This window comes from Netta rufina (genome assembly GCF_964035555.1).
Source record: "Netta rufina genome assembly, chromosome: 8".
In the NCBI taxonomy this organism is placed as follows: Eukaryota; Metazoa; Chordata; class Aves; order Anseriformes; family Anatidae; genus Netta; species Netta rufina.
In genome coordinates this window covers 1,254,307-1,268,700 of record NC_140131.1, presented here as the reverse complement: position 1 = coordinate 1,268,700, position 14,394 = coordinate 1,254,307, and the positions used below count along the sequence as shown (strand labels likewise).

At 36.3% G+C, this 14,394-nt stretch overlaps 1 protein-coding gene across 4 annotated transcripts in view; it reads left to right on the top strand.

The window, feature by feature from the left end:
* Window positions 1–7,266: 7,266 nt before the first annotated feature.
* Window positions 7,267–14,394, top strand: part of LRRC7 (leucine rich repeat containing 7) — a gene marked incomplete at its 3' end in the record, with an annotated part of 89,924 nt that continues 82,796 nt past the window's right edge. For 3 of the 4 annotated variants that reach the window (XM_084290907.1, XM_084290906.1, XM_084290905.1), the window contains exons 1-3: window positions 7,270–7,461; window positions 12,795–12,912; window positions 13,803–13,881. In XM_084290907.1, coding sequence (XP_084147033.1) covers window positions 7,273–7,461; window positions 12,795–12,912; window positions 13,803–13,881 — 386 coding nt within the window. In that variant the 5' untranslated portion in view covers window positions 7,270–7,272. Of the gene's footprint in view, window positions 7,462–12,794; window positions 12,913–13,802; window positions 13,882–14,394 lie in introns of all 4 variants that reach the window. The other variant, XM_084290904.1, reaches the window with a different exon arrangement.

Sequence of the window (14,394 nt, the reverse complement as noted above, 5' to 3'; positions counted from 1 at the left end):
TGGATTGAAAATGGACACAATGTAAATCCCCTACACAGCGCACATAATTAATTAAAGGAGAGAAGAGAAAAGTGAATGTCTGGCCGGTGCTAGAGGTGTTAGAGGAATATCAGTACGGAAAGGCTGAAGAAAAAGATATTTTTTTTAATTCCAACCATATTCTCAGCTTTGTTCCATTTCATATTCCTAGTCCCTATTATCAAATCTGTTTCAGCACAGAAAATATAACATGAAATTCTGACCTGTATGAATGGGAAAACTCCCAACAACCCCCTGGGGCCAGAGGAGTGCCTTCCGTACTGTCTGTGCCTTCAGCAGCTGTAGAATCAGAAATCAGGCTAAACACTTCTGTTTAGCAAAACAACTACTTTATGGGATTTGAAGAGAAAAGCAGTACTACCATCTGCTAGGCATGGTTGAAAGGAGGGAATGGCACCGGGAAAACAAATAGTGGCTGAGGAGTTTGGGCTCCAGCCTCCCCTTGCAATCAGCCAGCTGTGCTGTCAGGGTTTAAGCTGGCACTGTGAAGGTGAGGGGTGCAGGGGTGGTCCTCAATGGGTGGCCCCTGTGGGGTCGCAGGGGGGCTTGGCTCCCTGCCTTGGTAGCCCAGGTGGGATGGGGGTGCAGGGCTCCATGGGTATCGCAAGGAATTGTGCTCTGCTTCCATCTCCTCTGGTGGTGGTGACTTCTCGGAGAGCTAGAAGGGGGTGATGGAGACGGGGCCTGGTACAGGGGTTGACATATTTGTGATTTCTAAGCTTGACAGTGTAACGCACTGCAGAGAACCAACATATTAGCATATTACTGTTGTTGATTATGCTGATAATAAGGGAAAGAAAAGGAACAGAAAAATCATCACTTATCTGTGATGTATGACAAAGAATGCAGTGAAGCGAATTGTCTGCTGTTTGAATATAATTAATATTTTCTGAACCCTCTGGCAAATGTTACCGTTATTACTCATTTCAGCCTTGTAATGCTCTCATTCACACTTTTGTGTTCTTTATTCTCGGGATCTCTCGGTAACTTTCCAGCACTACCAGATTACTTACACTCTGCAATTTCTTGCGGAGTTTTCTGAATGAAATTTTAACAGCAGAGATAATTTTATGTTGATACCTTGTCAGGTAATGTGGGCTGGTCCTACAGTCCTTATTATCCAATGTTTTTCTTTTTGTTTGAATGTGGACTCGGATCACAGATCATGGCAGCACATTGGGAACTGAGACTTTCCTGTGAAAAGAAATACATGGAGGGAGTGTTACATCAAACACTTGTTTGGAAGTAAAATAAATTCATCCCCAATCTATATTGGAAAACACAAAAACAAAAATTGGCTTATACAACCAGTTATAGAGGCAAGTTCTGGAGTTCTTAACAGTAACACTTTACAACTTCTTTTTTCATATATCTACTTGAGGCTTTTGAAAAAGATATTAGGGAACGATTGTTTGCTTCTGAAAATTTAAATTTCCTTCAATGCTTTAAAATTATTCTTATTCATGAAGATGTTCAAGAGCTTGAAGAACCTGTGTGTGTGGAGCAGATGCCCTGCAGCAGCAGTGGTACTAACACACAGCAGTCCTGGGGAACTTGCTCTAGAAGAGCTGGCTTAAGGCTGGGTGAAGAGAATCAGTGCTGGCTGATATCAGGCAAACCTGTGAATCCCACAGCTTTTTAAAATTGTCCTACCAGTACTTTCTACCCTGTGTTTTTTTGTTTGTTTGTTTTAACATGCAAATAAATTTGAAGTTTTGTAGGTCTGTGATGATCAAGAAAGCGATCTTTATAATTGCAGTCAAATCTTTCAAATACTGAATTTGTATATTCTTGGCTTAAATGGACTATTAACAAGAGATCTGGTGGCTTCCAAAGGCAATTTGAAACTAGTTTTCACATTACAAGTCTTTCAAATTGCTTGCCCAGTAATTGCCACTGGCAAGGTTTTTTAATGCTGTTAATGGTGAAGTAAAACATATTGATGATACCATTTCGCACCACGTAGTGTATAACTAAACCAACTAGGTAAGAATATGTTCAGAGAAATTACTTTTACTTGATGTTTTTTTTTTTGTTTTTTTTTTTTGTTTTTTTTTTTTAAATGAACTTTGAATTGCTTTTTGAGCAAAAAAGGAAAAAGGCTGCATCTGAAGGTGTGTAGGCCCACTGTAGCAGGAAAGGTTTCTGAGGTGACGAACAAAATTCTTCTATACTGTATCTTGTGAAAAATTACTCTCTCTCCTACTCTTTCAAGAGAACTGAAGTTTTGTTGAGACAGTTTTTTCCATCTTTAAATCAAAGTTTTTTGAGCCATACAACAATTTTCTTTGTCTAAATAGGTAAGGAGAACTTTTCTCATGATTATCAAGAAACAGGGATTAGTGGGTTTACTGCACAAAAGATCCATTAATTAATAAGAGATTAGATTTTATTCTAATTAATTTCCATAAAATTTCTACTTTCCTTAGATTAGGAATTCGCTTTGTAAGAGAATAAAATGAAGAAAACGATAATGAGATGCTTGCTTAAGCTGATAAATAGCAGTTTATATTTATGCTTATTTCATAGTTTCTTTAATCTAATTCTAGAAAGGACGTATTTAAAAAAAAAAAAAAAAGTTTTTAGAAAATAGGCCAAAACATTTTTAAGCTTTTGTGGGGAAAAAAATGTTTGCTTTTTATTTTGTTATTCTGAAATGTTGAGTAATTGTGCATTATATTTTGTTATGTATGCAGTTGTTTAGAAATATTTATTAATTAAGAAGATAATGAATTTCCTTAAGCAGAATTCCAAATAAAAAAATAAAAATAAAAGATGTACATGTTATCCTAGTTCTGCTTTTGAAAAAAAATCCACCTGCTTGTACTGCCTTTGCAGAACAGACTTCATAGCTTTCCAAGTTGCTGAGGGTATCTACGTGCGGTCTGTTGAATATTTAGTTTTCTTACGTGTGCAACTGAATAGACGGCCTCATCTCTGAAATTCCTTGACTTTTGACTGTGATATAAATCTTCGATATTGTATATATATAATATATATTAATATATAGCATGTGACTCATGCTGAGGAATGACCTGTAATACTCAGCTATTGAGTATCACATTTTTTTCACTGGTTTAAATGGGGATAAGTACTAAGGACTAGTATTTCTATAAGGAAGTAGGAAGACTTTCTTTATCACTTACAAGCATTAGGTAATTTTATGAAGCAGCAGTATGTATGGTGGCAACCTCCCCAAACCAGGAGTTTGGCATCCTGTTGACTCTTCTAGACTTGGGTTGGGTTTCCAAAGACCTGAATAAGCAATCCTCTTGTAGTAACTATCGGAACAAAAAAAAAGCTTTGTGAAAATTATGAAGAACTAAAATGTAGGTAAGAAAAGTATAATTACCAAAGCTGGAATTAGTCTGGGGTAGAAATTAATGAAGGGTTTAAAAGCCATTAGTCCACAGGGCATGAAATTTTTCTTCTTTCAATTGTATCACAGGTCTTGTAATTCTATACTGATGCTTTCTGAAATGTCTGCAAAGAACAGTGTGAAAAGGACTTCCCAGGGGACTTTTAACAGGGTTTTCCAGCATTATTGTTTGTTCTAATTGCAGAGGGTATATAAAGGAGCAGACTATGGACACATGCAAAATCACTTCTCACCAAAATATATTAAATTTCATGATTTCCTATGGTCATTCTTCCAAAAAGTGTTCTATAAGCACAGGTTTCTTCAGTAAAGTAACTTTACACTAATTTTTGCAAGAAATTCTTAGCAATGCACTGTAATTCTGCTTCAAGTACCTTCCTTATTCTATTATTGATCTTTTCTTAAACAGTGATTACTAGAGATTGCTGGTCTATCCAAATAGCATTCTGTTTGTTTGTTTTCTGAAGATGACAGTTCCAACAGATAACCAAATAATCCCAACAAATTACTTTGACATAAAAACCATGTCTTATCCTAGCCTTTGAGGAAGACAGTGTAATTAAATCACTTGTTTATCCTTTGCATTTTTTTCCTAATTTTTAAAAACAATTTTCTATTGAATGAGAAATTACAGGTATTTTTATGTACTATAGGAATAGAAGTACTTTTGTTTGTATAAGCAAAAAAAAATATTTTTTTAATGTTTTTGCTGTTGTAATTGCTATTCTTAGTGCAGTTCTATCACTTCATCGCTATTTGTACATTTTCTAGCTGTTCCATTACACTGTTATTGTTCTGGGTTTCTATTAAAATGGAATGTGAGGTTTGTTTTATGCGTTTGCCTACAGTAGAGGAGAATAATGCAAAGCTAAGTGCTTTGTAATGCCTATGGGAAGAATGTTTTTCTGAATAGTTTTTGAAGTACATGTCACTGTTCAATTGTTCATTATCTTCGAATGCCTTGAAAAGCTACAAATAATTTGATATTCCAAGGGCATCTATTTGTATTGTGTCATGGTCTGAAATATGCAGTTGCAAATGCTGCTTCCTATGCTTGAATACAAAGAGGCTGTGCAGCTTGCTAGCTAATTTCTTTTTTCTTGTGAAAGACTTATTCTGTGGCCAATGCTTTTACAATTTTCATCTGTTTTGATCTTGTAATCTCAAGTGAGCCATTTGGGATGATTTCTGGAACTGAAGACACGTTGCTAATTGGTGTCAGTGGTCAAGCTGCATACCCTCTGTGGCCTGGCATGGATGCTGGCCATATGGCAAGGTGGAGAAGGTGGGAAGCTGTGAGGCCTCAGCGCTGCCTTCCCTGCATCCGTGACATCTGCCTGGTGCACAGAAATTGGTGAAAGCCCTGATCTGAGAGGGAACTGGGTTTGAGGGACAAGGGAGAGGGCAGGCACAACATGGGTGCCACCACTTGGGTGCAGCGTGTGTGCTGCCTCTCCCTCCTGGGAGCACTTCTGGGGTGGTGGGCTTTCTCCTCTGGGACTGGGTCTGGAGCAGGGATCTGGGAATTTTCCTCCCCAGTGTGTTTGAAATCACCCAACAGAGTTTAAGCTGAAATGGCAAATTAGGGGGAATACTAAAATAATTTATCACAGGAAATTATAAGTGCCAACCAAGAAACAGGATGTGCACGAAATGTGATAGGGGATCCAGTGTTCCTGGTGTGAGAAATTTAAATGAGGAATGTTTACAATTGAGGTTCACAGATAAAGTAAATTTGAGTGCCATGTTACATCCCCAGATTTTCACTGCGGTGGTGTTTGTGTTCTGCAATGGACTATCCCACTGCTAGAACTCAAATAAAAATTAATGATGATGTCATTTATTAGCTTGAAAATGAATAGCTTCTTTTTATGTTCCTATGAGTCTTCTACTTTTATTTTTTCAGAAGTTTATGTATGCTTTATTATGAAAATGTTTTAATTGCATCAGCTGACTGTAATTAAGCTAAGTTTTATGTTATACAAGCAAACCTGGCATCAGGTCAAGCTAAATTACAAAATTACCTTTTTCTGTGTTTAAAGCTTTACCCTTAAGCCAAAATCAGCCAGCAGAAACGTGTTGGCACTGCCCAGTGAATAACCAGCTGCACTCTGATTTCACTGCTGTTCTTCCAGCATCTTGGTCTCCTTGAGAACATGAAAAAACAGTATTTTTTCTGGCAGTATTTGTATGCCTATCTCCTTGGGATTGCTAGAGGCAGATTAAGAGCTAATAAAATTTAAACAAGGAAATATAACATTTGATTGTTTTACTTACCTCTGAAATAACAACATATTACACGGTATAAAATTCCTGCAGAACCACAAAAGGGGCATTATTTGACCAATGCTTTTTTTTCATGTTACATATCAGACAAATAATGGCTTAAGAAACAACATGAAGTATCTATACTTACTCATATACAAATACAGCTCAGCTCAGTGAACAAGGAGTGGTCCAGGATCAGAAATGACTTGTTTCCCTTCAGTTATACTTAAATGAAACTGGATTTCTTGCATTTGAGGAGCTGCTGTTCCTTGTAATGGATGAGAAGACAAAGGAGAGCACAAATTGACACTACGTGCTATAATTTGTGCTGTTTTAGCAAGAAATGTTGCATGACTGCATTGTTTATCTCTATGGATTATTATTTTTTTTTTTTTCATGAATACATGGTTGCTTTTTCACTGGCATTCCATGAAAGAGGATCCCGATGAGTTTTGCTTTGCTTGGACTGATTTTGTACATTCTTCTCATAAATGTAACTCAAAACCTTGTAAGTGGTTTAAAAAATAGAAGATGAGGGTTTAGACCTTCTTGGCTCTATGGTGATATGTTTCAGAACAGCCTGATTTATTTATAAACTGGTTAACATTACATCTCAAACAGATATTGACATTTTTAGAAGTTGAGACTGCTTGATGTGTAGAAAATCTACTTATTGAGTCTTCTCTCAATTCAAAAGAAGTTAGTTTTTTTTTTGTTTGTTTGTTTTTTGTTGTTTTTTTTTTAGCAAAATATTATAAGCTGAAACTTACTCATAAGAATTAGATGTGCTTGTATAAATTGTTTGTGCAAGGAAAATCTGTAGAACTGACATCTAGATTTGAAGTTAGGGAACAGACTGAGGTGAAATATCCCAGCAGTGTATTCTGCTGCAGAAAAATTAATGGGATTTCTGCTAAGTCACTTCCCTCAGTTTCCACAGCCTAAGATAGCAGGAGAGAAGCAGGAATGACAGGTAAACAAACTGTTGGCTTTCTGTTATTGTAGTTTCATAACCAATTAAGTTTCCATATTCTTTTCTTTATTTGTATGGTCAAAAAGACAAGGAATACATTCCACCAATAACTGTGGAAAGCCAAGGAATTCTGTTGATTTCAGAGAAATGAGGTACAATTGTGCATTTGTCACAGAGAATCAGAACCCAAACAACTATGACTGATTCACTTCACTGACTCATGGTCAAACCGAGCAAAGGATAAAAACACAGAGTGTGAAAGATGTCACTTTGTACTCTGTCTGGTGAATGTGATCACACGTGTAGCATTTCCACAGTTAATTTCCATCATTAAGGAAAGCAAGAATTGTGGATGGTCTTGACATCTTTTCTTCTATCCCAGTGTAGGGGAATAGACAAGATACTGAGATTGCTTCTTGTGGTTGCACTGACAAATCTCACTTTTCCGTGTTTTGTGGAAAAGTAGATTAAGACATGCAAATTACAGATACCCCTCAGGAAAATAAATAAATTAATTAATTAGACTCTTGATCTTGATAAAGAGGGAGTTCCAAACATGTTGATAGTTTCAGAAAAGTGTTTTTCCCCTTTCTTTTCAGTGCCCTGCTTGGAGATGACAACCAAAAGGAAAATTATTGGCCGCTTGGTGCCATGCCGGTGTTTTCGCGGTGAAGAGGAGATTGTTTCAGTGTTGGATTACTCTCACTGTGGCTTACAGCAGGTGCCAAAGGAGGTTTTTAACTTTGAACGGACGTTAGAGGAGCTTTATCTAGATGCCAATCAAATTGAAGAGCTACCCAAGGTAATCCGTGTTCTTCCTGTAATACAGATGTTAAAAGTTATGTTCTTGAATGCATATTCAACATGTGCTTCAACTCTCAAATAGTTCTTGTTCATGGACTGATTACCTGTTGCCATGGGCAGAGTCAGGGCTATTAACTCTAGAGATTCAGTCACATTTTTTACATTTTTTCTGCCCTCTCTGAAGAGTCCAAACCACTGTGACACCGTTCTTGCAGATGATGCTGCATGGAGAGGAGCAGAACCGCCTGCTTCTCTTTGCTTCATGAAATAATAACAGCTGGAAGCCAATGAAGTTTTAAACTGGGAAACTGATAGTCATTTAGAAGAGTTTCTCACACAACAAATAATGAATATGACATTTGGTACCTTGGGAGACCAAGATTACACTAATATATGGGGCAGATGGTCTCACATTTGGATCATCGGTAGTGCTGCTTTTAAAAGCAAACTCTTCGTCAGGATAAGCTGTTTATCCTTGTGGGAGAAAGGCTAGCACTTTCTGCCTAATATTTTTGTAACTGTAAATGAGGCCCTGCAATGAGGTTACTTCAGTTATCCTTTCTGTGTAGAACTTCTCTTACAGAATCTTTAAATTTGGTCTTCTATCGATTAATATTTACTGTAAGGAATTAAAAGTTAGTGTAACTTAAGTGTTCTGGAAACAAAAGAGGGCAAGGTAGTGGAAAAACCAATTAATAGTAGGTGCTAGCTACATAATGAAGCATGAAGTAATGTAATCCATTCCTTAATTGAATTTTTCTCAACAATAATGAAAGATGCTTACAAGTCTTTTAATTAAACATTGTTCCAATGTAATCCATTCTTCATCATCTCCCAACATGTTTCTTACTTACACTGCATAGAGATTTTATATAAATTCTATTTACAAATGTAGAAAATGTTCTTTTTCCATTACACAGAGTTCCTGTATTCAGATATGATAGTTCATTACTGAAGATTACTCAGTCAGTCAAGAAATTATTTAAAGATGATAAGGCAGGGTAGCTCCAATCTTCAGCTGTCACAGAAAAATGGTATGGAGAACTGCTTTATCTCTCCTCCTACTAGAAAAGACAACAGAGAAACAGATATTTTTTCTGTCCCCATAAATATAAAATGGTTGTGGTTGAGATCGTTTCACTGTTACTGAATACCGTCAAGGCTATTTTTCTCTTAATAAAAACATATGGTTAATCTTGTATATTTTAATTATGCTACTGAAGAATCATACTGAAGAATATTTAAAGTCTCTAATTTAGCCAGGGATTTTTGATATATTTGTCTTGGGTTTCTTGAAAGTATGCATCACCATGGTATTTAAAGAAAATTGCAGTGCAGAATGCAAGACAAATATATCAGGACATATAAAAAGAGCTATATGTCGTAATTGTATACGAATAAACTGAGGCCAAAGGTAAAGGGTCCAAAATCATGAAATTGGATTGAAGGTGGTAGTGTCAATCAGAGCTGAAATGCGCATGCTAATGAAACCTTTACATTGCATTGTGGTATCATCTATTCTGTATGTGTTATTTGTGAAACAAAACAGCAGATAAATACATACTTTGGAGAGATTTAAATGAATAGGACTCTATTTTTGCACCTCTTTTGTTTAAATTTTCTTTGTTTTTTAAATAATAACTTGAAGCAAATACCAGGTATTGAAAAAAATCCTTTTGATCAGCCTGGAGCTTGGGTAAATACATCATTAACAGTCTTGGTCTTGTACAAATATTAGAATATAAATGGGAGCATTAGTTTGCTTGCTTAATACCATTCACAATTTTTGTCTTAAGCCTTTATTAATCATTACCATAAATTAAACAGTCGAAATAATTTCTTTCTCAAATTTTGTGCTTCAAATACTTTTTGCAATGTATTTAAGCTCTTTCCACTGCTCAATTAATATTCTAGGTGACAAAATGCCATTTTTTTTTCTTAAAATGCCTCTATATTACCTAACATTAGTTTTTGTATTATATACTGTGATCTACTGTAACAGAACTTTCCTCTCCCTGTAAACGTGAATTCAAAAAACTGCTTCCAGGGAAAATTTACCTTGTCAGTTTTTTGTTATTTACCAAATGTTATATACCTCTGAAGTTACTCGCAGTGTACTTTTCAAGTTTTCTGTCATCAGAACACTTAATCTTGTTTAAAAGTTTCTTGAAATAAGCACAGGTAAAAACCCTATTAAATCGTTATATACCTTAGTTTACTTTCACTGTTACCTGATACTCTAGAAACCAATAAAAACAATAAATTCTTTAGCATTAAACACATGTATCAAAATAATTCTGGCTATCATTTTTTTGAAATTTTACCTTATGTTTTGTGCATTATAATTATGCTCGTTTTTCTTTTTTTTTTTCTTTTTTTTTTTTTTTTTTGCTATCCACTATAACTGGATTTCCAGCTCCTATTTTCTCTCTTCCTCTCTTCTCCTCTTTTTTTTTTTTTTTTTTTTCCTTCATGATTTGTTGTATTGTTCTGTAATCTTAATCTCTATTTTTCCCTAAACCTAGCTAAGACTTTTATTTTACTTCACTTTGACTTCATTATCATGAGCTGCTGCTGCAAGTGTGTCCCTATTTGCATGAGTCAAATGAATCAATGACTAATAAAAAAAAAACTGATTTTGATGCAGGTGGAGTCACTGGCATTCAGTATACAGAAAAGCACAAATTATATGAAAATTCTTCCCTGCATCTTTTCCCTATAGATATAAAGCAAAATCTTTACTAGCATTTAATGGACAAAATTAATGTAATTAAAATAAATGTAATGTGTTGGTAAAATAGGTATTAGTAATGCCGAATATGCTACTGAAGTTAGAGGCTGCAATTTGACGCTTAATTGTCTCACTGAGAACTTGAGATATGCAGGGTAATAGCCCATTGTTATAACTCAAATCACAGCAGTGTTAACACCGCTTGGTTTCCAGTCTAAAAGGAATAAAAAGTAGAACATGGGCATACAGTCTAATGATTACATCAAGCTATCCTGATGGCATGGCAAGGCCATAAAGCACTAGAAATTGACAAGGACATCTTTTGAATATCCACTAAAAAAAAAAAAAGTGAGGAACTGTGGGTCTGCATACCTGTATTCACACCCTTGTATTATTGCTGATACAATAGCACACCACCGAATTTCTCCAGAGGGAATATTTTTTTCCTAATGGAAACGAGTTTTATTGGATGTCTTTATTCACCTGTTCAAAAGCCTTGTGTCGGTTCAGTTATTGTCAAGTTCCAAGCCTTCCTTGTCTTTTAAGATAAGACTCCAGCACAATGGCTGGGATGGGCGCCGGGCATTTCATTCTGCAGGCCTAACAGCGCAGTGCTGTCTGTGTGTGTTCCCAAATTCGGCAGGTCCTCTGTGCTGCACATTGCTGGGGTCTACAGCAGTTCTAGTGCAGCAATCTGGCTAGAAACATCAAGAGCAAGCACTAGAGCCTACTGCTCACCCTACTTTTCAGTCCAAAATGCTTAAAGAAAGCTTAAAGAAAAAAATAGGTACTCTCAGATGTGCTGCAGAGGAACTCCTCATCCTCTAGCGGGAGGTTTCTCTTCATCAAGGCTGTCTGCAGGCAGCAATGTGTCACCCCGTTTTGCCTCCCAGGTGTGCAGTAATTGCTCAGGCTGCTCTGGCACATCAGATTGGGCAGCATGGAAGCGTGGAAGTGTTCCCCAGCGTAGAGGTAGCTCTCGTGTCGCCCCTCGGGGCTGTCACTGTGCGCTGCGTGGCCTGCTGCTGGCCCCAGCTGCGGGGCTGCAGGGAGCTGCAGCGCGGTTTCAGGAACAAACAAATGCATTTCGTGTGAGAAATCGTGGTTCTCACACGGATTTCGTGGGATCAGAAAAGCAGGACTGTCAATAAAAAGGCATGCCAAAGGTGCTATTCAGTCCAAAGGCCCTTTCATGCCCGGTGCCTGGTGGTGGTGGTTCTGGTGTTAGACTTCCTTTTGTGTGCATTAATTGTTCTCTTGGTTCCCCTTCATGTGGTTGCCCCTCGAATTTCTGAGAATAGATGGTCTTGAAGAAAAAGCAGGGCCTTTTCTTTTTAAAGGATTGCAATAGAAAGTTACTGCAGAAAAAAAGATGCCATTTCAAAATGATTTAGTATTTACTTAGAGTGAAGTACCAGGCTGGCATTTGCACACCATTTGTGTGTTAATTTTCTCCCCTCCAGATACTTGGCTGAGCCATATCTAGGTAATCAAATTGCTATACGTTCTCAGATAGCCTGTAGATGAGTACTTAGGATTTATTCTGATACAGAAGTCTGGAGGAAAGACTAAATCTCTTACAAACATAGCACTGCCATTTGAAGAACACTTCTGAGATGCCCGTTGGTGAGCTCGTCACCTCAGCGTGTCCTGGAGGAGTGCTGAGGAACTCAGCAGAGGCCGCTCCTGCAGCCGGCAGGCACGGAGAGGGCTCATTTGGCACCTCCTTGTGCAGCCCAGCCCGGAGTTTATTTCTGCTTCATCTAAAAAATACACCTTGCCCATTCCTTGTCTAAGACAGCAATAACCTTGAGGTGCGAAGCACCTAAATGTGAAATAGTTTTTCATGACTACTTTCACTTCATATGAGTTTTATTAATTTGTGCAAGTGTGTTATGCTGTGTGATAGTTTTTGAAGAAAGCAGATACGTTAAATAGGTGCTTTCAACACAACTTACTAATTACTTCAGGTTGAAAGGAAGATTTTTTTTGTCATAGTGGAAATTCTGACACTTTATAAAAATTGAATTAGCAATTAGCATTAAAAATCAGGATCATATCCTCAATTTGGGGTGGAGGCATGGGGATTTGCAGATTTACAGAACGTATTTTGATAATGACATTTTTTTTTCTTGAAGCTAGCAAATTTAGTCTGTGTGCACTCAAAATATTTTAAAATGTATCATGCAATTGTTTTTAAAACAAAACAAAACAAAACAACAATTTAGCACAAGCCACAAAAAAAAAAATATATATATATATATATCTTATTTTTTATCACACCTATGAAATAACATTTTCCTTCAAAATGTTAATTGCAATGACTGAACAGTTTTTTACAAAAAACTTCACAGGTTTTGAATATTTCTGCTTCCAAATACTATTCTGGTGATTCTTTTCAACCATGTGTAAGCTGTGTTTGTGATACTAAACAGTCTTTGGAATGTCTTCTCAAATAATTGCTTTTCAAAATATAATTACATTTTTGAATTCTTATGTAATAAAAGCAATTTTGTGATATTTGTTACTTTAGTATTTAAATATTGTTCCCAAGCTGATTTTTTTCATGAAACCCTGTAAAGTATCTTTTTATGTTACAGCAACTGTTCAACTGTCAAGCTTTACGCAAACTGAGTATACCTGACAATGACCTTTCCAGTCTGCCAACCACTATTGCTAGCTTAGTTAATCTCAGAGAACTTGATATCAGTAAAAATGGTAAGAGATCAACAAGATAAGTATTTTAAAGATTTGTAATGAATAAACAAACAACAATAAGGAAATTTCAGTTCCTATCAGCTTGTGTTCTAGAAAACTTGCTCTTTTTCTGGATCATGTTTTGTGTTCTTATCTGGCACTTGACAAGACCAGGCAGATATCTACCTTGTTTATTTTCCTTTAAAAAAAAAATAGAGGTCTCTCTGGAATAGTAAACCACAACAAGTTGTGACTGATAAGCATTAAAAATAGGAGTGTAGGACCATTTTCACTGCACTTAGGAACCATTCCACTTTCCAAAGTGGCTTGGTATTTAATGAACTCTTGTGGACCAGGTTTGCTAGTGTAAGTAAGCATATAAGGCTGCAGATGAACAACTGGATTTACATAGCCAGACCAATTTGCTGACATGCATTTCCAAAATAGATATTTACATATTTACACGGTTAAAACATTTGCATGTCTGAACTTAAGTGTTTTTGTTTTGAAAATTAGACTTAGGCACTCTTGGAAATTTTGTAGCGTTTATTATCAATATAATCCTAGAGACTCTCAGAATTATATACGTAGAGAAGGGGGGTAGGGTGGGGGGGAGAGCAAAAAAGGAAAAGATGAGCAGCTGGGACACAAATGGAAGGCACAAATATCAGCACAAATGATGTCACTCTAACTCCAGAAGATTACATAAACCAAGTATTAACAGACTATTTTTAGTACATGGTATATTGGCTGTTGCAGTACACTTATTTATAGCTTAAATATCTTTTAGAGTGTAATACTAGAAAATTTATTTTCCTGTTATAGCTTATGTCTGATTTGAAAATGTCAAATGAACTCATTTATGAAACAGTTTTCATGTGTGTATAATCATACTTTCAATATTTTTTTAGGAATTCAAGACTTTCCAGAAAATATTAAATGTTGTAAGTGTTTAACAATTATTGAAGCCAGTGTCAATCCAGTATCTAAGTGAGTATCAGTAGCTTGTGTTTGTATACTGCAAGTGCAGAAAATGTATGCAAAGTGAACTGAAATTTAAAGACCAGTATCAAGTTTATTTGCAAGATTAATCTACATTTCTTTTTAACTGTTTAAAATCCAAGATGATGTACCTATGAAAAGATCTCTGTGTTCTGTAACAAACATGGTGTTCCTCCACACGGTGGAGAAAGAAAAGCATTGGCAAAGCAGTCTGTTTAGTGCAGCCTTTAGACATGGGGCTGGCAATTGATGTGTTTGGGAAGCAAGCCGTGCTGCATCCTCGCTTCCCATAATTTCTTGGTTGGGACTTTAGCAATCCTTTTTCTTGCTGTATGTGATAGTAACCACCATCAATCTCTTTTGTAATCTCATGACTTACAAAATGGAGTGAAGGAAGTGAAAGGATGAAACTTTAAATATTTTAAAAAGCGAGAAAGAAAGAAAACACCTTTGTCTTAAAAGCCTCACCTAGGGATGTAGAAGAAGCTGATATAACTTGAA